The sequence below is a fragment of the Pieris napi genome, chromosome 6 (assembly GCF_905475465.1).
Source record: "Pieris napi chromosome 6, ilPieNapi1.2, whole genome shotgun sequence".
Classification (NCBI taxonomy): Eukaryota; Metazoa; Arthropoda; class Insecta; order Lepidoptera; family Pieridae; genus Pieris; species Pieris napi.
In genome coordinates this window covers 4,023,181-4,050,041 of record NC_062239.1, presented here as the reverse complement: position 1 = coordinate 4,050,041, position 26,861 = coordinate 4,023,181, and the positions used below count along the sequence as shown (strand labels likewise).

General features: G+C 32.5%; 1 protein-coding gene across 7 annotated transcripts in view; it reads right to left on the bottom strand.

Moving 5' to 3' along the window:
• Nucleotides 1-26,861, bottom strand: part of LOC125050542 (furin-like protease 1, isoforms 1/1-X/2) — a 169,399-nt gene that overhangs the window by 27,539 nt on the left and 114,999 nt on the right. For all 7 annotated transcript variants that reach the window (XM_047650457.1, XM_047650463.1, XM_047650462.1 and 4 more), the window contains exons 3-5: nucleotides 7,386-7,563; nucleotides 2,827-2,987; nucleotides 1,210-1,338 (exon numbers count right to left, since the gene is read on the bottom strand). In XM_047650457.1, coding sequence (XP_047506413.1) covers nucleotides 1,210-1,338; nucleotides 2,827-2,987; nucleotides 7,386-7,563 — 468 coding nt within the window. The remainder of the gene's footprint in view (nucleotides 1-1,209; nucleotides 1,339-2,826; nucleotides 2,988-7,385; nucleotides 7,564-26,861) is intronic.

The following is a 26,861-nucleotide window of genomic DNA, read 5'->3' as shown; positions in this document are numbered from 1 at the left end:
TAATTAAAGGTACTTAATTGTAATCAATTAAGTACCTATAATTATTATTGGTCCTTGGCCCAGTGAGTAGAAATGGAGAGGCCTATCATGAGAGGGCATAAAAGAGATAGCGTGGAAAGAATGGAAAATAGTAGCTCTTGAGTTGCTAGTACATGAGAGAAAAATTGGAAGAATTTAGAGGAGGTATTCACTCCTTCGGAGGTCAAGTAGTAGTTTTTAAATTAACATTAACATAATGTAACTTTAATTATAATACTCGAATAAAGGCTATTTTAATTTAATTTTTTCTTTATTATTTTTAATTGACTGAATTTGACACATTTGTATTTAATATTAATTTTTGGCATAATTTTATGTAATTATTACATAAAATATATTTAAAATTAACATTAAATTTACACGAGTATTTGATATTTTATAGATACCAGTGTAACCGAACTAAATTTCGTTTATTTATGACACGACCTTAATAAATTTGAACAATACAAAAATATGAGAAACAAAGCTAATAGATGCATTTTTTTTTAATTTTATAGTTGCCATTTTCTTTTAGTTAACTTATACCAAGTGTTACTGCACCTTAGTTAATAACATTAACATTCAGATATCAAGTCATCGAACCAATATCGCTATGTAACAGATATTTCGGTTTTACAATATAATATGTCGACGGCATGTTCACCAATTAATCGTGTATATGTATCTATCTAGTATTTAGATACTCTATGGTTATTTGTGATTAAATCGCAGTGATTTCTCTATCATTTATATTCATTCCTCCGCAACCCGCTGTTTTACGAACCTGCATACAGCACAGCAAAAAACCTTTGTTTTTTTAAATCCTTTGAACTCGTTCTGGCTCGTCTCGTTAACAGTGAAGATTAAAAGTCCTCGAAATATAGTACCTGAGCCGATTGTTGGCGATTTTTTGCCCAAAAAGTTTGCGCTTTAATTTACTGATTGAAAACATCAACAGAATTTTTAGTAGTTTTTAAATATTAAAGATCCGAAAAGGCCTTTCAAATCAATAGCGGAGCGGGTCTATCAAAACATTTTAATGGTTCTTGAATTTTTATGCCTTTTATTTAGTTAATAAAGTACTCTTTTATAAAAAACTCAATAAAATATTTATTATTTATAGTACTGTAAATAATAGATAACGACATCAATGTTTATATATATTTATTTTTACGTTCTATATTTACTTACGTAATTCGACACTATATCTGGATGATCAGTTTCCAGTCCATCGTCAAGGATTGTAACAACGACACCTCGACCTGTGACGCCTTCCCGCCAAGCTGGTATCACGTTCATGTCAAGTCCACCACCGCGGTTCTAAAATTAAAATGTCAACTGTCACAAAAACTGCATTAAATTTTTTATTCAAACCACCACAGAGCTCATAAATATCGGAAAAATTTACATTTTTTTAAAATTAGAATGTATTTGTTATCTGTGTGTTTCAGTTGCAATGAGGAGGTCATGTCGCAGTTAAAATGGATTCTATTCGACTTTCAAATATTTGTTTGATTTGTGAATCGGACGTGATACTGCAATATTAAATGAACCTCAAATGGACTAAATTGGAAAATAATTTTGATATCTATTTTAATGCTTCAGAATGGTAATGTGATGACGTCATAGGAACAGTTGTGTCGTAAATAAAACTAAATTGATTGTAACTTAAGTTATTTATACGTAGGTACGTAAGTATTTTTACGTGCAACCTTGTTGCCGATTATTAGGTTAGTAATGAAAGCATATTTAATTATTTTATCGAGCCACATAATAATATCAGAATTGACTATAATCATATGACTCATAATGTAACTTCTATATAAAATTCTACCTTTTGAGACAAATTTGCACGCCATTATGTGTGGTCTGCCACTGCGAACTTTATATTGTACCACCATAACATTTTTGTACCATATTCTTGCAAATAAAATTATTATTATTATGAATTTAATTAAACAACAGAAGTGTCGAATTTTATATCTCCTTAGGTTTTGAAGTCTCAAAATACAGTTGATTTTATAAAAAACCTATTATATTAAGTTTTTAAAATTATTTGATTTTAGAATTTGAAAATAGGCACTTAAGCTTCTGTGTCAACCCGCATAAAATATTTTGCCGGACTGAAAGCCAACGACATCCGCGTACAAATAAAAACTAACTTTAATTAAACACGATCAAAAAATCAAGTTTAAATGTCAAAGAAAGAATTCCATAGCTCAAATATATACGTGTAACATTAAGTAAATGAAGCTAAGGGTCGGAGATGTTCATTAAGAGAAAACAGGTAGGTAATGAGCTAGAAAATTACCTTTTACACGACAAGTCACTTACGAATATACATTATATGATACTAATCAGTGCAAGCAGTCGCTTTGCGTAAAGTTATTACGATAAGGTTCTATGTATGTGACAACTGTGTGAACTGTTTGATGTATTCTGTATTTACCCCTTAAGTAGCACAGGATACGGCAAATATCTGTTATAATGCTTTGATAAAATCTTGTAGTAGTAATAAATGTTTTAATCATTAATAATGGAGCATGTTTTAATTTATGTTTTTATCATGTTTAATATTTTTTAGTTCTATCACATTATATTTTTAAAATAAGAATTAATAGTTTATGTAATTAAATATGTATCTCAAACTTTTTGGTGCCTGTAGCTAAAGTACATCAATATTTGTTCAATTAATGACTGAAAAAATTTCTCATTATCTATGGGCCGATAAAAAATCTAAAGAAGCTATTGTTACATTATTTCAAAAAGTTAAAGAAGAACGCAATATGGAATAATTATAGAACTTACCAAATACCACATATGAGGCCATTTCGGATCATTAAGCACAAATCTCATATCTGTAGATCGCGGCCGACCTTTGACTCTTGTGTTTTGGAGCTCTCTCTTCGATCCGGCTTCTCTTTTCGTCGCTGAAGAGGGAGAAGGACCAGCTGACGACTTAGTTTCAGCTGTAAATAATATAAGTGGATAGAGTACTATTTAAAGACCTTTGTAAGATGAAAGGTTATTTTATAACGGCGGATATCAAGGACGTTTTTTTATAGAGAACAGAACACACGTTTGGCCACAATACTATCTGATGTTAAGTGAGATGTAGCCTATTGGAGGGCACGCTTGTCCAGAAGATGTCTATTTATTCGCCGCTTATATGAACCGATATTATATTATAAATGTTTTACTTTTCATAAATATACTTTAATAACTTGATCTGTATGATATAAATTATTATTATTATAAATGCGGAAATAATAAAAAAAGTGCGTGCGTACACATGTCAGAAGTGAAACTTCTTTGGCAAACTATTTTTTAACTCTTGTTCATATTTCAAATTTAAAACTTTACATTTCCGAGACTTAGAGGGAGGGAAAAAGGACGATATGTTAGGAATTTATTGAATTTAATTATCATTTAAAAATTAAAACTGTCGAAAATTAATAAAAATAAAAAAAATATTTTTTTAATTTATTTCTTCGATATTAAAAACACGTGGCATTTTAATTAATAATTCGTCATGTGAGATATCAATAAATTCTCTTTACGAAATTTTTATTATAAAAATAGAATTTCTATAAGGTAATTCACCCTTCTCTCTCTCAATCGGTCTTAATCGTTCTCTCCCTTGTCTTCGACAAAATCGCTGCACATCTTCGTGACGTTCCGTAAAAAAATTACCCTCATGCGCCTAAAGAAGTTTCACTTCAAAAATTAAAATACACATAGCAAGAGTGGTCTACCAAAGATTTATGTTACAAGCCAAAACCATTCTCTATGAAAATATCTTAAGACGAAATAATTGAATCCAAACTCGCTAATGCGCACAAACACTAGAATATAAAAGTAATCTTTGTGACAAAGAAGCCCCACTGAAACGGAACAATGACGTTGGTCTTGAACTTCAGCCAACTTACGGAGTCAGGGTATCTAGGTCAACTGGCTATTTACCTATTTGTTCTTTGTTAACTGTTTACAAAATACTTTACACTGTACTTGAAATTTTACCTACGTAGCTTCGACCCTCGTTTGTTCATTCATGCATTTAACTGAGTTCAATCAATAGATAATACTTGTTGGACATAGAAAGCTTACTGACATAATAATTATCAGTAATGTTAACGCAGAAATCGTTTCCGCCTATTCAGGGTAGTAAACGACACCGACCTATAGCTGTACTGAGAGTCGGTCATCAAAATATCTTGAATGATAGATTAAAAAATCAAAATGTGTTATAGGACGTGAGACACTCAGAGTCTAGTCTTATTAAAATATCTGTAATGATAGATTTAAATTAAATAAAATTTCTAGTCAAGTCACCTCCATCGTGAAAGAATATTAAAGTATTCGTGATAAGTGATACCGTTCATGGACACTCAATGCTAGAGGGTTCGCGAGTGCGTTGCCGGCCTTTTAAGTGTGCAACCTTTTCTTGAAGGCTCCTAAGTCAAATTAGGTCGGAAATACTTCAGTGGGCAGCTGGTTCCACATAGTGGTAGTGCTGCAAGTATTAATCCATGTGTGTCTAAATTTTATATTATATATTAAAAAAGTCCTCCGTCGCGTGCGGTTTTCACTAATATATAGAATGATCCTTGATGATTGATTGGTATATCATTTTTAAGGTTTACGTGTCACGGTAAACATAAGTCCAACCGAGCGTCTGTGTAAAGACTCATAAAAGACTTATGTAAATGCTAATTTCAAGAAAGCGACATCTTGAATAAATTTAAAAAACATTGGTCTTTGAAATAAAAATATAGTTGTGATTTTAAAGTTCTTCATTTCTCACGTTTGACTCGGGCAAACTTTTCCAACAATTAAGGCACTTGTAAAGTATCTGAATTCTCAGTAAGATTAATTAAAATTAAAATAACGATATAATATTTTTGTTAAAAAAATAAAATACCGACTTGACTATTACAACTTGGGTATTGCACCCTAAATTTCCCTGCACATAGATGCGTAATGATTTCTAGGGCATATATTTCGCCTCAATGAACAATCTTGTTAGAGATCAAGGGATCGGAATATATTAAATCCTATATATCAACACAGATGCACTCTCTGGTCTCTATTGTTTACATAATGATCTCAGTAACAGACAGAATAGCAATCACAGAATATACATACAAATTAATAATAATTTAGCCTCGATTATTCCTTGAAACATTCAACCATATTTACAAAAGTCACTTTAAGTTTTATATAAAAAAATTTTTTCAAGGACTTCTAACAGTTTTAAATTTAGTAAGTACACTACGATTAATTCTTCGTTGACAAGTCTTCCTTTTGAAGTTATACTTCTTTTGGCGCGTTAGGGAAAAATTAATTTTTACAATGCTCGCGCACACCATCACAAAAAACCGATATCCTGAAGCTATAGTCAGCATTTAATTTTTTTGGAAGTTATACTTCTTTTGGCGCGTTAGGGAAAAATTATGAGAGTAAATTTTTTCTATTGTAAGTGTCGATTTTTCTACTAACGTAGAATCAGGCGAAAGATTAAAATTTTGAAAAGATTTTTATCTTATTACGCCAAAGTATTATAACTTCTAACGCGTGTACCTAAGTACACACACGTTTTATTTTTTGTGTTCGAGTCATCCATGATTGACCACCGTAAGAATATACATACGGACACAAAAATTTTAAGGTTTCTGATACGTCTCTTGGGTAAGATGTATTAGCAACGGTTACAATTTAAGTTCCTTACCCGGCAAAGACTTGCGCAATTAAGATATTTCAATGAAACTATATTTAATCTTGAATTATTGAGATTTTTAATTTTTAGGAAACTAATTATATCAGTAAAACGTATCAAACGTAATATGCGATATTTTTAAACTGTCTAAATATAAATAAATAACCCCAAATAACCTTTTATGCTTAAGGTTTTTAATTAAATCAAATACAAAACTTGAATGAAGTTTTTCAAATAAAATTGTAATACAGTTTCTGTGTAGTTCTCTCGACTCCTAATTAAACTTGAAACGTGGTTTTAATGAAAGTAAGCACACATCACTCATATCTTAAATAGGTTAATGAGCACAAACGGGCTCAGCAAAAATCAAGATGATTATTTCAGAGTTTTACACTTTTGGGTATTTGAATTATACAAATTATGCCTGATTAAAGAGCTTTTTAATCAACTTTATGCTCAAAGTTTCTATAGCATTTTTGGCGTATATATATATTTATTTTATTAGATGCTTAAACTTGGTCGCTGACTTCATAATTAATAAGACAACTACCCTTGAAGATATTGAAAATTAAAAGAATTGCGTCAATTAGCATTCTATGTTGTTATAATTTTCCTTCCTCTTTTTTACTTTCAGTATCTTTCTAGAACAAACGGACCGGTTACCGTATTGAGTACTGACGCAATTAGTTCAATGTATGCTTGAATTATGCTATAATTCCGGACTCAAAGTCCTACAGATACAAGTATTTCTGGTAGAGGCTACACAAATTTAATCCTTCCGGTCTCTCACCAATGCCTTGCTATTGTTGGTGGAGTGATGGACGAGATGGATGGAATAAAATTCTCTGATAAAAATCTTAACACACATCGTTAAATTAGAAATGGCAAAATATAACGGGTAGAGCAAGCAAAAGCATTAAACTTTAAATATTGATACTGATCATTTACAGAGCCTTTTAATTATTTAAAGGCAAGAACCCAATTGCGATTGTTCTGGCAGTATGAGTGTCCATGGGCGGCGGTGTTTTTAACACCAGGTGAGAAGTAAAGAACCTTTTTAGGAAAGGGGAAATGTGACTCTCTGCTGCTAAGCTTTTATCCTCAGACCTGCATGATCGCGTGGTTGACAAGCTGAAGGGGTCCTATCTATATACCTAATATATAAAATTCTAGTGCCACAATGTTCGTTCCCATACTCCTCCGAAACGGCTAGACCGATTATTATGAAATTTTTTATGCATATTCAGTAAGTCTGAGAATCGGCTACTATCTATCTTTCAAACCCCTAAGTGATAAGGGGGGTGTCCACCCCAAATTTTTTATTTTTATTTTTTGGGTAAAAATGTTTATTTTATTTATTTAACACCTAATTTTCACCCTTCTACGATGAACCCCTATGTTTTATTTGTTAAAACTTATGACTTGAACTCAGAGGTTTATGTAGAGAAAAATTCACAGAAAAACCTAAAAGTGTTCTTACCGGAAAATCTAACAGTCTCTGGGGTAGCATAGCAAAATGTTCCATGTTGGTATGTACTAAAAAGGTAGGTTAGGCAAAGGTGTTCGCGGGGGCAGCTAGTGTATATATAAAAAAAAAACACCAGATGAGCCTCCAGCCCGTTGGCCACCTGTTGTATAAAAAAAAAATTACCTGTCGAAACGATGTCTGGTATTGTTATAAGATCTCTTTTCTTCCTCGATAGTATTTTCTGTTGTCTGGCCCATCGCACTCTAGAGTCTGTCTCCAGCCGCCCGTGATGGTCATGGGCTGGTGTAAGAGATCGTCGTGCCACGGAGTTATGGTGGAAGTGAAAGTGGTTGTCAAATATCTGAAAAGAGAAATTTGTATTGATTTGAGTATGTCATGGTAAAATTATGAGCTGTTTGAATCTAAGTCTGAAACCTGAGATTTCTTTATTTGTTTCATTTATCTGTCGTTTTTAAAAGCAGTATGTATTTTTCTGTGTATTCCTAGAAGAATGGGGTGTTAATTATGTAAATAGAAAAGAATATTATTATACAAATAGGGTTTGAATGCTACACCTCAGAATTAAGCGAAAGCTTAACCGTCGGAAACTAGATATTATTGGTTTTTGGCTTTGCTTTTGTTGATGAAACCTTCAATCATTGCTAAGAACATTTTGGTGACAAATGTTTGCTTTGGTATGTTCGATTAATATATGGTTAAAGAGATTCCAATATCATCAAATAACGTAGAAAACGAATATCTATTTAAACCTTCGAGACTTAGATTTAAAAATAACTGGAAGGGTGAATAATATATACAATGTATAAAGAACAAAGGGAGACCCAAAATATACAGTGGTTATTCCTGCCTTTGACGCTGTCATAATGGAAATTGTAGCTAATGTTTAAAGAGGAGCAGGTGAATAAAATTCATATGGCTGCAAGAAGAGAAGGTACTGCTAAATAATCATGTTATATTTTCACGAGGTGTATGTATCTATAAAATAAAAAGCTTTTTTGATTCCTTAGTTATATTTATACGCCCAAGATATGGGATGGCATATTTTATGAGAGATAATTCAAAAATCGAACAAAGCTGACACACACAAAATGTTTTAAATAGCAAGTTGTTGAACTATTTCTCTAAATTTTTGTAGTTGTGGTATATTGACAGCGCGTCGTGCTTTACGTGTAAAACTATTCATTTTAAAGTAGGGTTCTTGTGAGTTCAAAAGGGCGGATCCTTTTAGCTGCCTAGCAGATGGGTCTACGTGTAAACGATACTGTGCAATGAAAACACAATTTAGGGGGCAAGGTAATAAAGATTAAAATTGAATGCTCAACTTACTCTGTGACATACTTTAAACTTTAATCTTTTCAAATCTACACATGATCTACGTTATGGATAGCAATAATTTAGAACAGTTTTCGATTCATATCTAAGTCAGTATAGGGGCTTGGTTTACCTAAGAAAGGACTTGTTATCTAATTTTACAATGCTGGTATAGGTGTAATACTCTAAATGTTCTGAATACGCAAAAAAATTGAGAGAAACTGCGCCAGTACTCTGTAACTTCCAAATGCGATAGAGATAGGTTTTTGATTGCAATTTCCAGGTAGTTCTCTCAATATCCAGAGCGCCGTTGACGCAACCTCGAATTCGCACAGTCAAAAATTTAACATTGAGCGAAATATCTATTCCAAGTTATAGAGTTATGAAACCGGTAATTTTCAATATGTATTAAAGACGTACTTTTTTCATGACTCATTAGATGAGAAATCGTTGCTCAACAGACCATTATCGTCTTTAGAAGTTCTTTCTTTAGCCGTTGTTCAGTGATGATTGCCTAGCTTGTACAATGTCGAACAATAGATCCTTATAGGCTGTAGCAAATATATAGCTACGATCATACATGTTACATACAAAGGGGGATTAGAATAGCCCGAGGCTCTCCGTATCCTCATTAGGAGTTGCTTGCGGAAAAGCCGAATTTTTGTTGCTTATCAGAAAACATAATTAAGTTAGAACTTCGTTACGTTCATTCAGAGCTAGTTTATTAAGATTTGTTGAAATATTCATATAATTTTTATACAAAAATTATTACAATTATAACAGCTCTTAGACAGACGCTTAGAGTGATTACGAATATATTTAGGCATAAAAAAAATATTGTAATTATTTATACGTGTAAATCATTAGGTTACTGCATTTAACACGAAAAAACGCAGTATGTACTACAATGGTCATGTTCATCCTGCTCCAGGTCATATTGTCTTTTTAAAAGTAATACTTATTTCAGACCATTGACCTATAGGTTAGGGACAATTTAGTCTTAGGTGCTATGGTAGTATTGGTTAGGTTAGGTGAAACAAAAGTACTTTGACAAAGCCTTCTGACTGAATTAGGCTGCACGAGTGAAATCTTTGACAATACGCAAACAGAATAACTTTGAGTTTCAGTGAGCTTCGTGCAAACCCATAGGTCAGTATATTACTTCCCTTGTATACACCCTTACTTCTTATTAATACCTTTAGGTATCATATCCTATTAAAGATAAGCTTGGAGTAGTGCAATCAGGGCATGCTAACAAGTAGCATCCGTCATTACGGCAACACCAGCTGACACGCGACATAAAAACCGCACTTCTATTATACGACCAGCCTGAAGGCAACGCATGACCTGCTAATAGTCAAAGAGCGTAGCAACATTAAAAACTTCCTCATATATTCTTAGCTTATAGTAATTATTAATTATAATCATATTAGTTCTTTGTTATCCTCTTACATAATTTTTCATTTACACCACACAGTTGTTGGCCATTTTGACGTGGCAACGTCTTATAATTCGATGGAGCCGGCTGCACGCACGAAAAAACATGACGATGCGGCGTTACCTCACGGCGCGGCTTTACCTCTCAGGCGTTCCATAAAGAAAGTGCAAGCGAGAGCGCGGAACGAGCGACAAAGAGGCACAATCGGCTTCCGCGTTCGGCAGCGTTCGACATCTGTCTCTCAAAATTGACATACAAATTGTATTTATGCGTACAAATAAATGTAACTTGATCAATTCAATTGTGATTTCCTTCTCCTCTCCATACAAAATATCTATCAAACAAATAAAATTAAAATTTACTTTTGAGAAATGCAACCATTCCATCAGTATTTTCTTGTGACGTTGTCACGTTCAACTATCGTCAGTAAAGCGACATTACAGACAATCGATTTTTTTAATTTGCATTGTGCACGCACGTCGCACGACAGTGTTGGTACCTGAAGAAAGCAGGTTTTACTGCTATTTAATTGTACCATTACATACGTACAAATTATTTAATTGATTTTTCGGCTAAAAGCATCAAGAATAGGTTAACATTCGTGATATCACAGGTAAATGTTTATCAAAATTCTTTTGTAAATTTCTTTCTTCGGCATAATCTTAGACTATTGGACTACTTACTACGTCTTTACATTTCGGATCCTTTAAGCTTTCATGGGTGTTACTTTGTACTCAGAAAGAATCTTTTATGTCCCTCGTTGAAAAATGTGGGACACTTTCAAAGAAACTGAAACGTGGAAATTAGTAGAAAGTCTTAATGAGAGGTTAGATCTATATGAAAAATACCTAGCAATAATGTTACCAGATTTATTCTATTGTACACATTAGTCCTATTATAAATAGTAATAAATCACAAATAGTAATAAACTCGAATGATTTTATGATCAATGTATTTGCAAAATAACAAGATTTGAACTTTGAACTATTAATAAGTAGTTTATCTAATTGCGTCTTAATTTCCCGAAAATCCCCGACTACGGTCACCGAAAGTGATTTTAATATGCAACGTTCCATTTCTAAATTCCTTCAAATTTAACTACGCGGTCCGGCGGTTACCATGACAACGGGGTCGTGTACTTCAAGCGTAAACAAAACACGGTTTCCTGAAATATGTTTCGCATCACCCCATCTCGTTACTTACCTACCGATATCACCCTTGGGAAATTAAAAGGACTTTGGGTTTAGGACATTTTTCGTCCTGCAAAGCTAATAGAAAATTATGGAGTTATAAATAACAGTATGTTTCTTTAAAAGGATTTTTATACAAAAATACATATATAGGACTCTGTTTTATCACAGCGCTTTATTCATCTTGGTACAATATAATACAATCACTAGAAGGTTGTTGGAGAATTTCTGCTAAAATCGATATATTTTTATTGGCCACGTCTTAAGAATTACACGTTTCATTAATATCTGCTAACTTTTAAATAAGCTAACAATTTATATTATGTTAACTACTGAGCAATTGACTAAAATAGTATAACTAATTTTCGCTTTAATTCGAATATATACAAGTCTTAATACAACGTATTTTAATACATACTAAATGTATCTTTACTATCAATTATTATAGGCGATAAATTTCTCAAATTACAAAATCACACAATTTTATAATAATGATCGCATATGAAGATCTTTAGGCCTATGTGAGAGACTGATAAGAAGCGTGTCCACCTCGGACGAACGGAGACAACACTAAGAAGTTTTCCGATCAACTATATTTTTATTTTATTTATTAAGACTTCGTTGCATGTACAGAAGTATGATAATTCACAATTAAATAATCAAAGACTGGAAAAGGAGTCATTATAGTCAATAAAGTTCAGTTTACATTTAAAAAATTAAATAAATAAATAAAGGGTATTTCAACAAGAAGTTTGTTTTTCAATTGTGGCAACACCGAGAACGTGATAGTTTTGACATTTAGTTTTTGGCGGTATTCGTAGCAGGTGCTTTGGCAATTATTACAATGAATTCAATTTCGCTCGAAAATCGCATTAAAATAATTCAAATCCACTATAAAAATGGTGGTTCTGTTAAAGTTACATTTCGTAAAATTCGTGATATTTTCGGCCAGCATAATCGTCCTTCTGAGACCGCTGTTAAGAATTTGGTCGCGAAATTTGAGTCGACAGGCTCGGTACAAAATGTGCCAACACCAACACGTGTTCGACCGGGTCGTTCAACAGAAAACATCGCCGCCGTGAGCCACAGTGTTGAAGAAGAGCAAAATTTGTCAATTTCACGACGTTCTCAACAATTGGGGTTATCCAAAAGCACAACATGGCGAATTTTGCGAAAGGATTTGGCTTTGAAGCCTTACAAGATTCAACTGGTGCAGGAATTAAAGCTGATCGACCATTCAAATCGCCGCAGATTCGCTCAGTTCATTCAGGAACAACCTGCTGGTTTTTCTGAAAAAAACATTTTTTCAGACGAAGCCCATTTTCATTTGTCAGGGTACGTCAACAAGCAAAATTGTCGCATTTGGGCTTCTGAAAATCCTAAAGCAATTATTGAGAAGGCTTTGCATACTCAACGTGTTACTGTGTGGTGCACTATGTGGTCTGGAGGCGTGATTGGGCCGTTTTTTTTCGAAGATGAGGCTGGAAATGCGGTAACAGTCAATGGATCACGGTATCGCGAGATGTTAACCACTAAATTTTGGCCTATTATTGATGACATGGATATCACTGACATGTGGTTTCAACAGGACGGTGCCACATGTCACACAGCCAATGAAACGATCAATTTATTGCAAACCAAATTTCCCGAGCGCATAATTTCGCGAAATTCAGCTGTTAAGTGGCCAGCCAGATCGTGTGATTTAACACCACTGGATTATTTTTTGTGGGGCTATGTTAAAGACAGAGTCTATACGGAGCCAATCGAATCGATTGCAGCCTTAAAACTCAAAATCCGTGATGTCATTAACGAAATAGACCCTCCATTTTGCCAAAAAGTGATTAAAAATTTTGATGAAAGAATCAACATCTGTCAGCGTGGTCGTGGTGGACATTTGCCAGATATCATTTTTCATTCATAATTGCCAAACTTTTCTCTTTGTAATACAATAAAAATTTTATTCATTTTTCTCTAAATTCTTTGTTTTATTTTGTTTTAGAAAACAAAGTTCTTGTTGAAAAACCCTATTTATTTATTATTATTCTTTTACATTAAGTGTAACTTCATTCTGTTAATTTTGTGTCACGGTGCGCGCGCATCGTAAAATTTCTCTCTCATCAATTTTTCATAACGTGCCTAAAGAAGTATAACTTCAAAAAGGTACATAAAAATAATACACAAAACATTTAATATTTAGTAATAAAAAATGCAACAGTCTTATATTCGACTTAATTATATTAATGTTCTATTTAAATGGTTCACACTCGTTAACCACAGACAATATTGCATCATTTATTACGAATGCCAATTGAAACAGTGTTCTAACCGTTCAAACGATCGATGCAGAGGTCATTTAACGGCACCTGAAAATTCATTGGAAATAAGATCCGAGGCAAACGCAATGTAGTGAAAACGTGCGCTTTTGTGAGAGGCAAGGCTTTCACGGCACTGCTTTACCCCCCTCTGACCCCCCATCCCCATAGACCGCGTGGCACCCCACAGACACATTTCTATCTCTTTCTCTATTAAGCACAATATTTGACTTTGATCTATTATAGCAGATGTAATTATTTAACTTCATAATACAAAGCTAGAATGAAATTACGCTAACTTATTAAGTTAAGTTTTGTGCTGACGGCAAATTTTATATTTTTAAATTTTAACTCGTCCAGACACGTGGTACTGTTGGTCAATTAAGACAACATTCATTATCCAGCGTAAACTTGAGCTCCATCCGAGCTCTGCTGAAACTTGATTAGTGCGTCATCTATAAGCTCAAAAACAACATAAACTATTTAAATTCTTTCACCAAGGGAATGTGTCCGTATAAATAACATAGGCCCCATTTATTGTCACAATATTTAAAAAAACAGAGTTTCAGCCGGTACAGCCGGACAGGCCGATAGTTTCATCACATGACTCTACTGATTGAAGTAGTTTGAAATTCAAATAGTCAGTAGTTCAGTGAGCCAATTATTGAGTAATTTAGCAGCAGCAATTACTTTTACATACAGCTATGTAATAACCTATATTAAATGAGATCCCACGTAATTTTCAATTAACTTTGAACATGTTCATTCGATTCATATTTGTGGAATCTTTATTAAACCCTCCTACGTTATACATGTTAAACATTATATTGAAGTATATTTATATGAAGAATGACCGCAGTTTTACATAGATAGAGAACCACAAATTATGCCTTTGTATTCTAGATAACAATAAGCATTATAAAAATATACTAGCATTTTGGCAACGTATCTTTAGGCAAATAGAAGAATATGGGGACATTGACCTATGCATATTATGGAGGCTTTACAGAGTTCAATGACACGACATTGTTACTATTAGTTTGCATGACGTTAAGTGAATTAGCACGTTCTGAGGACAAGTTTAACGGAAATATACTCAAACGCACTCCTATTTCTGTGTAAATAATAAATTCAAGTTTATAATATAATATTATTGTAAATAGGTAGAAGTAGCTTTTTAAACAATAATTGAAAATTATTGAAAGTTATTGATGTTTGCATGAGTTAAGCGAGATAACGAATTAATTTCTGTTAATGTAATGTTAAACTTTAGATTTATACCAATTAAATACGACTATTCTATTTAATATATTTTTAACAAATTTTTACTAAATTTACAATAACAAAGTTTATACCTCTTAGCAAACTCACCATCGCTGCTACATTATTCAAAAAAAGAATTACGTGACATGAATCAAATACAACCCTAATTCAGCAAACAAGAAACATTTACATGAATAATATTTTTATGCATAAATCGTTTCAACTAACAGGCGAACAGTAATTGGTGAAATCCAATAGGGACACTGAATAGAGATGCTCGAATTACCTTTACAGCTGCAAATACGATGCCTAATCACCAGAGTGGGAGCTTTGCGATCTATGGACTCTAACGAGATGGGGATACAATAAAGTTCTGCAATCTACGACTAGAGAGAATAAAGGCCATTACAATTTTGCATATACCTTACATATAACTTAACTAGAAACCTTAAAAATAACAGTATTTCTCCACTATTTAATGGATGTTATTATACATATTAACCTTCATCTTCAATCAGTCTTTCCATTAAATAAAACCGCATCAAAATCTGTTGCGTAGTTTTAAAGATTTAAGCATACATAGGGATATAGGGACAGAGAAAGCGACTTTTTTTATACTATGTAATGATATACATTACCACTTAACACTACGTATTATTACCTTTTGTTTAAATCAATTGTAGTAGCAGTGACAGTAACGTGTGTAGGTAACATTTAAATTCGCAACTAGATTTATTAATAAAATTTAATCTGTCAACCGGTTTTCTGAAAAACAATTAAATGTCTACAATATTTCTAGATATTTCTATCTCTATATTTCTTTTCAATTTTCAGTCATTATAATAGAATAATAACTCACTCAAGTATATATTTTTATACGGAGACGTATGAGGTACATCAGAAGTAACAGCACTTAAAATTAGTTATGAGCAGTGTTGGCCTTGTGGTTTCAACGTGCGACTCTCATATCGTAGGTTCCATCCCCGGCTGTGCACCAATGGACAATGGTCTATGAGCACATTGAACACTCGCTCGTACGGTAAAGGAAAACATCGTGAGGAAACCGGATCCAAAAAAGCGACGGTGTGTGTCAGGCACAGACGGTTGATCACATCCTTGCCTATTAGGAAAGATCACGGAACAGGTTGTAAAAAGGTTGTAGCGCTATTAGTAAAGTCATAAAATATTAATTAGGGTATTATAAAAGATTTTTAATAAGAATATTACAAGGTTTTAATCACTTATGAAGAAAAGGAATAGTGAATGTTTTATGAAACTTAAGAATGTATAAAGTTTATTTAAAAGGTACTGCGGTGCATCTAAAATCATTACAATAAAGTTCATTGCCCGCTAAAACGTCTACATTGTAAACAGTTTACGAGGGCAACATTTAGAAATTTACTTTAGAAACTTAATTTACTTAAAGCGAAAATTTACAGTTTCATATTTTATACGTGACATTTTCAGTTAGTGTTCATTTATAAAATTTATTAACATATTTAGCGCCTTCGTTGGACGTGCGTTGTGAATTAGCTGTAATTCTCGACAAGATCTGTATAGTACTTACTTTATGTTTTGTCCTTTAAGTTTATATAAAATTTAGAACGAGAGTGATAAGGACAAAATTAATCTACTAGTTCTTAAATTTAATTATAAATAAGAACAGAGTACAAACATTTAAAATAATCTATTTTTATGCTTCCTTAATTTGATTCGGAAGTTTATTCATTAAATTATCTTATCAAAGGTAAAGCTGGCGAACAATTACCGTAAATCAAGGAAATTTCATTCATAAAACAACTTTATTTTCGATATAATTATAGAAGCTCAAAGTTAATTATTTTAATACATTACTGTGAAAATGACCCGAAAATAAAGCAATTTATAAAGTTTTAACATCATGAAGTATGAAAATATATGGTTTTTCATTATAATATTTTAATACAAAAGCATGGAGTGTGCTAGTGAAATATTGTGTTTCTAACATATTCATTCATGTTGCGGTTAACATTTATAGTAATAATGGTCCTTCAGAAATTCAAATTACTTTACTCGTTCACTGTAAAGAAAATATATAAGAATTTCACGTATTTCCTGACAGCTATAAAGTCTGCATATACACCCATTATTCATAAGAACTAAATATATTCTTTTATACAAAGTACATACTCATCTGTCTTTTTTAATACATCGTAAAGATTTTTGACAAAAAGAGATAACACATTCCTTTAGTCAAAAGAGTGTTTAACTAACGTAATCATGAGATAATTAAAACTCATTTGGAACTGAAAACATAGAACTTTACAAAAGAACCAAACACACAAAAATATTATGTATATAAACATTTATTTATGTATTTAAAAAAGGTTAGCCAACGGACATCACTATAAAAGTTTACATCTATCTAGGAACATAAAAAACAGAATAAAAACTGAATGTAAACCCTTTAAGAGGCAAACAGAGCATGCTTTATACTTAATAACTATTGCTAACCAACAAAATTCTTATAGATATCTCAATAATTCTCCGACCACCGAAGCGTCAACATTCATTACAATAATAGAAAAATTAAATGAACTAATGAATCAAAGATAAAAAAATAAAGATCAAGTATATACTTAAAAAATATTTTTTTATATAGAACAGGGGGCAAACGGGCAGGAGGCTCACCTAATGTTAAGTGATACCGCCGCGAATTAATAATAACAATTACGTATATAAATCTGATTTCAACAGGTCTGATCGCTAATTAAATATTTATGGAAGCCGAGCTACCAAAGATCATTGCTAACTATGTCATATATGATTTGTACATCAGTATTTATATTATTTATTTTTTTATTTTATTTTTCGGTATATTGCTGAAAAGAGAAATGCGAAAAGAGAAAAGTGAATTCAATAAAAGATATTCTTTGATGTGTTAAAGTGTATAATTTAAAAAATGTTATTAGTAAAAGCATATCGAAGCTAAAAGACATTTCTGTGAAAAGAAATTCACGAAGCAAAATGCTGCTTCCAAGCAAAAACTAGATTAATAAGTACGAAAAGAGATGCTTCCTAATTAATAATGAAAGAAACTCGGCGCGGAATTAAAAATATTAAAGTTTTCTTGTATCGTAATTTATAATTTGCACAAGTTTGCGTTTTGAATATTTTTGGAATGCAAGACAGTTTGTAAAGGATCTCATGGCTAAACAGTTAAAGAGAGTGTTTTCTAGTGTATCGGATTCGATTCTTGACTTGCCACAAGTGACTTTTGTCTACACTAATATTATAATCTACACTAATATTATAAAGAGGAAAGCTTTGTTTGTTTGTTTGATTGTAATGAATAGGCTCATAAACTACTGGACCGATTTTAAAAATTCTTTCACCATTCGAAAGCTACATTATCCACGAGTAATATAGGCTATATTTAATTTTGAACAAAAATAGGGTTCCGTAAGATATTAGGGTTTTTCGGACACAAGGTGTAAAAAATCAACCAAAAAAGTTACTTATTTTGCGTACCCTGCCTAAACTATTAAAGATAGAACCATAAAATGTTCTAAGTAATTGTAGATCTTATAAATATCTACAAAAAAGTCCGCGACACACTATACCTATCTATGTCGAGTGAGGCACAATAACCATAAATGATATAATGACATGGCAAAACGGCGTTTGCCGGATCAGCTAGTACCTGATAAACGTCATATTTTTTTAGGTTATATATGACAGTCTCCTTACAATGTTGGCCTTTACAGTAAATGTTAATTGATCCCTTTTAAAATGCCATCTCCTTTCGAAGGTTGGCGATCATCATGGCTACTTTACTATTGTTACTAACTTACTAATCAATCAATGGACTGTATTTGTCTGATGAATAAAATTATTATTGTTATATTATTATTTAACTTTGGTTGCGGTGCTTCTGAACAATGACTTGGTGCTTTGACCAAACCATTGGCTATGATTCTTCAACAAAATTCGTGCCTTCCAAGCTCAGTTTTGAATTGCACTATGATGTTCCTTTATCATTCGGTATATTAGTTCATCGTTTCCAATAAATACTGATGTACAAATCATGAATGACATAGTTAATAAGTAATTAGCACTAGTATATCTTTTAAATATATGAACCATTTTTGGACCAGTCACATCATTTTAATATCACATCGTTATCAAACATATTGATTCGTATGACTCGTCGAGTTAATCTAATATAATATTTTTACAGTCATTACGTCTAGGGCATCGAAACTCGGTTCAATTTTGAAAACCCGGGTTTTCGGGTCTAAGAGTAATCAAAACCCGGGTAGACCGGTTTTTTCGAGCATTTCGATCATTTTATTGAATTTTTTTTTAAATGCACTAATCTGCGTTTATATATCGATTTCCTATAATGAATACAAAATATAAAGGATGAGGAAGAATTTAAATAAATTAAACAGTACTTTACAAATTACAAAAACAGTTTTAATATTAAAAAAGTGAAAAAACTTTATTTTTTCCTCAGAATATTAAGTAAAAAGAAGTTATGCATTTGTCACATTATTTAAACAACATTGTTAAGACATACCCTCTGACCATCTGACCACTTTAGAAAAAAAGAGAGGAACGCTCTCGCTGTCGCGTTCCGCCATTCTCGAAGAGTGCTATTTCTAGTTTCTACCCTCACAGTAGTAAGCAAATCGTCTGATAGACAAGCTGATCCAGTTTCAGGAGCAGTATTATCAGTAGCAACAGCTTGACTTAACTGTCTGTTCAGTTCCTCTTCATTTGTCAAAGTAGACAACTGAATGTCAATTTCTCGCAGGTCCATGAGGTACATTTTGTTTTTTGGTTGTGCGTTTAATCAGATTAACAATTTCGTTTAGCATTTCATCACCTGTAGGCCGATAAAAAAACAGTTTTATTGTCAAGTTTAACAGGTTTATTTGTCAAGTACTGTAGTGTTGCTGCTTGAGTTAGTCTTTTTTTGCGTATCGTTTGCTCAATGCAGTTGCCATTATGTTACTTAGTGGTGTCTTCATTTCATCCATTTCATTTAATGCAAATTTTAGGGAAACATCAGCTTTAAGTAATGTTGCATCGCGTCAACATAGCGCCTCGACGACAGATTTAATAACATCCAATATTTATTGAGATCCAATAAATATTATAATTTAGTATCTTTATTTCTCCAGTCATCATCAGTAAATGCAATATCTGTTTTTAAATCAATTAAAGCTTTTAATAAAAAAAAATCATCACCGGCAACACCCCGCACAACGCGCGAGGAGATTCGCTACACCCTCCCCTCTCCACTGCTACACACTTCACTCCATTCATGTCTTGAGATGGACGCGCAGAACGCGAATTTAACTTGCAAGGCTTGTTTTATTGGTAGGAACGTAGCAACGAAGCTACTTTTTACGTAATAAATAATAATTTATCAAAGCGTCTTTTTATTCCATTCACTTATTATTGCATTGAAACTGGCTTAAACTTAATAACTAACAAAAAAAAAGTATTAAAAAAAAACCCGAAAAACCCGAGTTTTAAAATTATACCCGGGTTTTTTTGTAATCCTCAGAACCGGGAAAACCCGGGTTTTTTCGGTCCGGGTAAACCCGGGCTCGATGCCCTAATTACGTCATATTCTTTGAACAGGGTATTTGATAGCAATATAATTTTAAATAAAACAAAATTCCAATTATGGAAATGACTTAAAATGAAGGCAAATAATTATGTAAAACGTCCATCTCTCGTTTCAAAGTTAATAATTTGCTAATGGTTAGTACGATTCGAAATTTTTGTTTTATTAAGAATTGTAGACACAGTACTTGTATTAAAATTTTGACATTCATAATGACAATCTTGTTGAGTTTAATGTTTTTCACAATATTGTCAAAACGGTCAGTTTGTGGGGGAAAATGGTTTGAATTTCTTGAAATAGACATGAAAAAAATTAGATGAATTTTTGTTCACGTTCTGTTTTCCTATACTTTTGTAGTTTGTACCTATACTTCAGACATACTTTAAGTTAGTATACATCTGTATTATGAATTTTTCGTAGTATCATTAAACCTAGTACACGGTAAAAATTAAATGATTTAGCTTATTGCTTTTAAGCAATATCTGTTAGGTAGCAATCGTAAGGAAAATAATATATAATATAGTAAAATGCAAAAAGTGCCAACAAATATCGACAGTGTAAATAAAAAAATCATAAATCACAATAATTAGTAGGGATTCGATATGGACATGTAGCATATGAAGAGGAGTGTAGGCGTAGTGGCTTCAGCTTGCGGCTGTGTCGCTGAAGTTGTAGGTTCGATCCCCGGCTGGACCAATGCACTTCTATCTGTCTGTTCATTTAATACTCGCTCGTACTTTGAAGGCAAACATCTCGAGGTTTATGGCATGCCTTAGAGGCTTAGACCCATAAGGTCGTAGGCGTGTGGTACAGACGACATATCAGCAACTTGCCCATTAGAAAAAAAGAAATGGTCAGAAAACAGATTAAAAAATCTGAGTCCTAAGACCAGCACCACTGGTTTTTTTAAATAGACATGTACTGTTTATACGAGTAGACAGACGATATATGAGTAGAGACTCAAAGAAAGAAATAGTTAAGTGTTTAGGTTCTAGATGAAGATATAATATACGGTTAACCAAAATCAACTACTCTCTGTAAACCTATGCCTAAGTTTTTTTATAAGTTGTCTATGCACAAAGACATCATTTTACATTACGATCTAGCCTAACTTAAGACTAATAACTAATTTAAAACTAATTTACCAAAAAGGATATTTATCACAAGAAAGTGGCCAATAACACTACTTATAGTCTCTATTAAGGGGAAGACACTCTTCTTTTTTTTTTCTCGTTCTCTGTACTTTTTTTTTTCACTTACCACTGTTTTGGCACTTAAGACGTGTACTAACACTAAGTAACTAATTTCAATTGGTTTGTCCTTTTCAGTCTTCACTCATGTCTAAGTAATAATATTACTTAAAGTTCGTGAAATTTAAATGATTCATCTCACGAATTTAAATAGGACATTCTATGGATGCTATCCTCTCAGAAGTTAATATGAGATGTGAGGCTTTAATAGAATTTTTAAAGCGTATAATATCTTGTAATATGAGGGGAATTCACAAAGCACTTGGAGTCAACTTTCATAATAGATTCAAAGTACCTTAATGGAATAAGTAATCATCTTTGCAACGTAAACGGTATACGTACGTAATACGAAAACGTATAATATAATTAACATACATGAGTATTAGCGTTTAGTATAGGGATTTTACTGGTGGTGGAGATGCACGAACAGAAGATTTATTTGGTTATATAAAAAAAATCAGTGGCGATACAACCTCTTTTAGGTCTGGACCTTAGATTCCTGAATCTGTTTCATGATCATTTTTCAATTTAATAGGTTAGTAGGTGATCAGCGTCTAGTGCCTGACACGCGCCGTCGACATTTTGGGTCTAAGACATGTCGGTTTCCTAACGATGTTTTCCTTCACCGTTCGAGCGAATGTTAAATGCGCACTTAGAAAGAAAGTCTACTGGTTCACAGCCGGGAATCGAATCTATGATGATGAGAGTCACACGCTGAAACCACTAGGCCAACACTGCTCAATTATTTGGTTATACTGTCCATAAATAAGAAATTCACTTTTTTACTATGGTCTTATTACTTTTAAATTAAGCTAAATTGTAATGTCTAATTATGTCAAAAATTCATTAAAATATAGATGTATATGTTTACATTAGGTAGATTCTTTATTTATTACATTACTTTATTTATTTACATAGTGTATTAGTTTGCTTTTTTGGATGGAAAAAATATTTTTTGTGTCGGTATAGTAATAAATATGTATTAACATTCCGCTACTACGTAGAGACTGATAATGTAGATACCGCAAGAGTGCCGTATATGCCGTCTCGGAGGTGCTTTATTCATAGATTTGAAATATTATTCGAAATCATGCTGCTTGGTACCATAATTCTCTATCTGCTCCATGATCACAACTGAAGCGATATTGATTCTTTATTCAGAATAAACTATATAAGTAATATTTGACATAATTGACAAGATTTAATTTTTCAGTTATACTAAAGGTGTGTATAAGACTTGCGAAGAGCCAATAATCTTCATAATTTATTGATCTCAGCTGTAAAATTTGTCTTTTGTTTCTAACTAAATAGGATGTTGAGTTTTGTATAAAGCAACAAAGTAGTTGCATTGCAGTTGAGTTGATCCTAGATTACAACTTAACGACGCCCAAATAGAACTAAGCACTACATTGTAGTGTTGAGCTGGCTTTGTTTAGACAACTAAAATGTGTTTATTTCTATAGAGAATTAAAGCACTGTAGAAATACCTGCTAACAGCTAAAACTTGTTTTAGAATATTTACTATACAATAATGATTTCGGGTGTGTTTTGTTTTTATATAAACATAAAGCTTTGCCAATTATGTTTACTTTCAAAAACAAATATTGAATAGCTATTTGAGGTCAGTCACGGTGTATCCACAAATTATGTGTATGAAGTGAAAATGATAGTGTTTTTTGCACACATGCATAATGCATATAACTATGTACTAGAGTTCGTAATTATGAATACGTTCACTGTGCGTCGCACGCGTCGTCTTATCGTACTTGAACCGAATTTTACGCTAATTTCTGGCTCTACATATAAACTCTCTCGTATCTAATCTTAGAAATGCTTGTAGTATTTGAGGCTAAGAAACAAAGCGATAGAATTTATTAATGGTATAAATGCGATGTTTTCTGCTTCGGAATCAAACTTAGATCTTTATCTAAGAAACACATATCAAGTACATAATCTGGGGATGTAAGCATAGATAAGAAACGTGTAAACACGACCTGAAAAGCAAGATCTTCACGACGTTTCCGATACCTATTTATATTGATTCATCTAAATTGCTATGAGAGAAATAGCGCCTACAATTCTCAATCTACAACTATTCAGGTTTGGTTACGGTATGATCACTTTGTAAGAGCCCTCGATCTTCATCAATTGATCTTTGTACTCTGGAGGCATCGCAAAACTTCAGTTTTCTTATTACATATATTTGTTCTAGCGACCCGCAGCTCCAAGGATAGAAGCTAAATTGATACTTTTCACAAAGCACGCCGAATTCTATTGTAATTTTAATAATTAGAAAAAACGTTTTTAACGGATTAAAGTTATTTTATTTAAAATTATGTAAAATAATTGTATACATAACTTCAATCCGGTAAAAAAGTGTTTTTCTATGTGTAAAAGTTAGGGTAATAAAAGACAATACTATATTAATAATTGTTGTCTAGAATCAGGCTAAAAAGGTTTTAATTATAATAATATTTAAATATTTTTATATTATATTGCTTAATAAATATAGAATTTTTAATTTTATTAATTATTGTTTTAACGACATTATGTTTACCTAAACCGCATTAATATATTTTCAAACTGATGTAACTAAATTAGGTGATAGCTTGAGGTAATCCGACGATAAAACAGTTAAGTTTACAAGACAATTTATAAGTAAATCATTCGGAACGGCCAAAGTTCTAAGTTTTTGTTGAAAGTCTTATTTATTGCTGAAGTTTGAGATGCAAGACGCATTTAGTATCCTCAAATTGTTGTGAAATGGCACTTTGTTTGCTATAAAACGATTAAAACTTTTTATGATTGCAATATTAAAAAAAATATATTTCTGCACTAATTAATGTTGTAATATCGGGCTAGGCTACATAAAAATGTAACGCTCTAGAGGCATCTATCTATAGAAGAGCTTTAACATTTGAATTTTATATAATACTAGCCGACCGGCCAAGCGTTGCTGTGGCTAAGGTTTTAGTTATATTACATAGTAGTAAACTATTCAAGGGAAACGGTAGGGGACCACCATGCTTTTTTGGTGGTTATGCCATTAAATTGTAGCTTATGTGAAACGTTGGTACTTTCAACACAGCGCCATCTGTTGGAAGTGTGACTATCAAATAATAAACAAATATTTTGCAATAAAATAATATTGCGGGTATTAATTGAGATGTAAGCTATCCTATCTTTTAAGTTAGATCAAACTGCACACGGTGTGCAAATTTGATTGATATCGGTTCTGTAGATTAGGAGTCCATAGCGGACAAACAACGTGACACGTAATTTATATATATTAAGATTTAACTTTTCATCACCGGCCTTTAAGGGTCGCTCTCAGCATTCTACTTAAATTGACGTACAACTACACTTGGCTCTTTGGTCAACCTTACAGTGAAATTACATCGTAGTCACCGTAATGGGATTGACCAATTTATAATTTCGCTGCGACAGAGAATTGAACTAGACCCTTTCAGAAACCGCTTAGTCACGAAGCCCTCGTCTCACTAGACATAAGCGAAAAAAGCATATTAATTTAATTAACACGTACCAAAATAATTATAATATCCTATCCTTGTCCTATATATAAATAATCCTTAAGGTTATTCGTGCAGTTCAACGTAATGGAAATCGAATTCTAACACCTGCCATAAATATTCATTCGCAGTTAATACAATGTTACACTTTGATCCCCGTATTACATTGGATTAATTAACTGGATGCTATTCGTTTTATTGATGGACGCTGAAAGCTAGATGGGGACCGTGTTAATATAATTCAATTATTTATTTATATTTCCCACATAATTATCATCTTAACAGTTACTAATCGATAGAACTACACAATAAAACCTACACCGGTAATTCTACAATAATTAATCTTAATATATATAAATCTCGTGTCACAATGTTTGTCCTCAATGGACTCCTAAACTACCGAACCGATATCAATCAAATTTGCACACCATGTGCAGTTCGATCCAACTTGAGAGATAGGATAGTTTAAATCTCAAATTATAGTCGCAATTTTAATTTATTGCTAATTATTTGTCTGTTATTATTTGACAGTCACAAATCACAATTCTAACAGATGGCGCCGCGCTGTGTTGAAAGTACCAACGTTTCACATAAGATACTATTTAACATCTGTAACAAAAACCTAAGCCACAGCAACGCTTGGCCGAGTCTACTAGTAATACATAAATCTAGATTTAATATATTTAGAAAGAAATAATAACATAGCTCTTGTGAATTCAGCCAGTATACAAACAGGTTCTTACGTGGAACCCACTCTAATTATGGGTTTAATATGAGGTTGATTATAGTAAGTGTCTTAAAGACAGAAGCCCGATTATTGAGGACTAAGGAACACTTTTTTATATAATTAATAATATGATAATTATTAAATTATTTCTTCAACGAACATTAAGATCTAGCCTAAATTAAGAATAATAAGTCTCTATGTAGGGGGAAGGCACGCTGTTCTTGTTCTATTTTTATATTGTTCTATTATTTCACGAAAACTATTTGGGTGGTGACGAGAAGTTGAAGCCTCGACATTCACCTGATGCTGGAACCTTCGTGGGATCCAGTAATATTTTTAATTATTCTGGCGACGTAGGTAAAGAACACGTAAGATCCCCATAGACTAAATTATACCATAAGACTTAGACAATACATAAAAATATGGAAGAGGGCTAGTATAAGCACCACATGATTTAACAATAATACTTTTAGTTTTTGTTTTTATGAAAAAAATGGCTCCACAATGGCTGAGCAAAATTTTTCCAAATAATCACCAACATATCATCGATTACTAGTCTGTTCTTAATGTCAAAGACATAGATACAACCAAGGAGGTTAACGCACGAAGGATGTATTGCCATGACTTCTAATCAGTTACTTGTATGACTAATTTAGCTTTACCTGCGAATATTTTAAAACTATAGAAATGTAAAATATTATTTTCACAAGTATCATTGTTGCCCGATGAAATATTACATACATTAAACATGAAAATAAAATAATTTGTCTACTTACAACGAAACTAAAGTCAAGTAATTCATTTTCTAAAGGCATTACAACATTCTCAAAAGGCAGGGAAATGAATGAGAACTGAAAATTATATTAAATGACCCATTAGGTTAATTGACATGGCCTAGTTAAGCTATTTTTCTTCGTCAATTAACAAATTAATATCAGGTTATATTTTTTACAATAACCCCAAGCTGTATCTCTCTGGTAAGAACCAGAGCTATTAA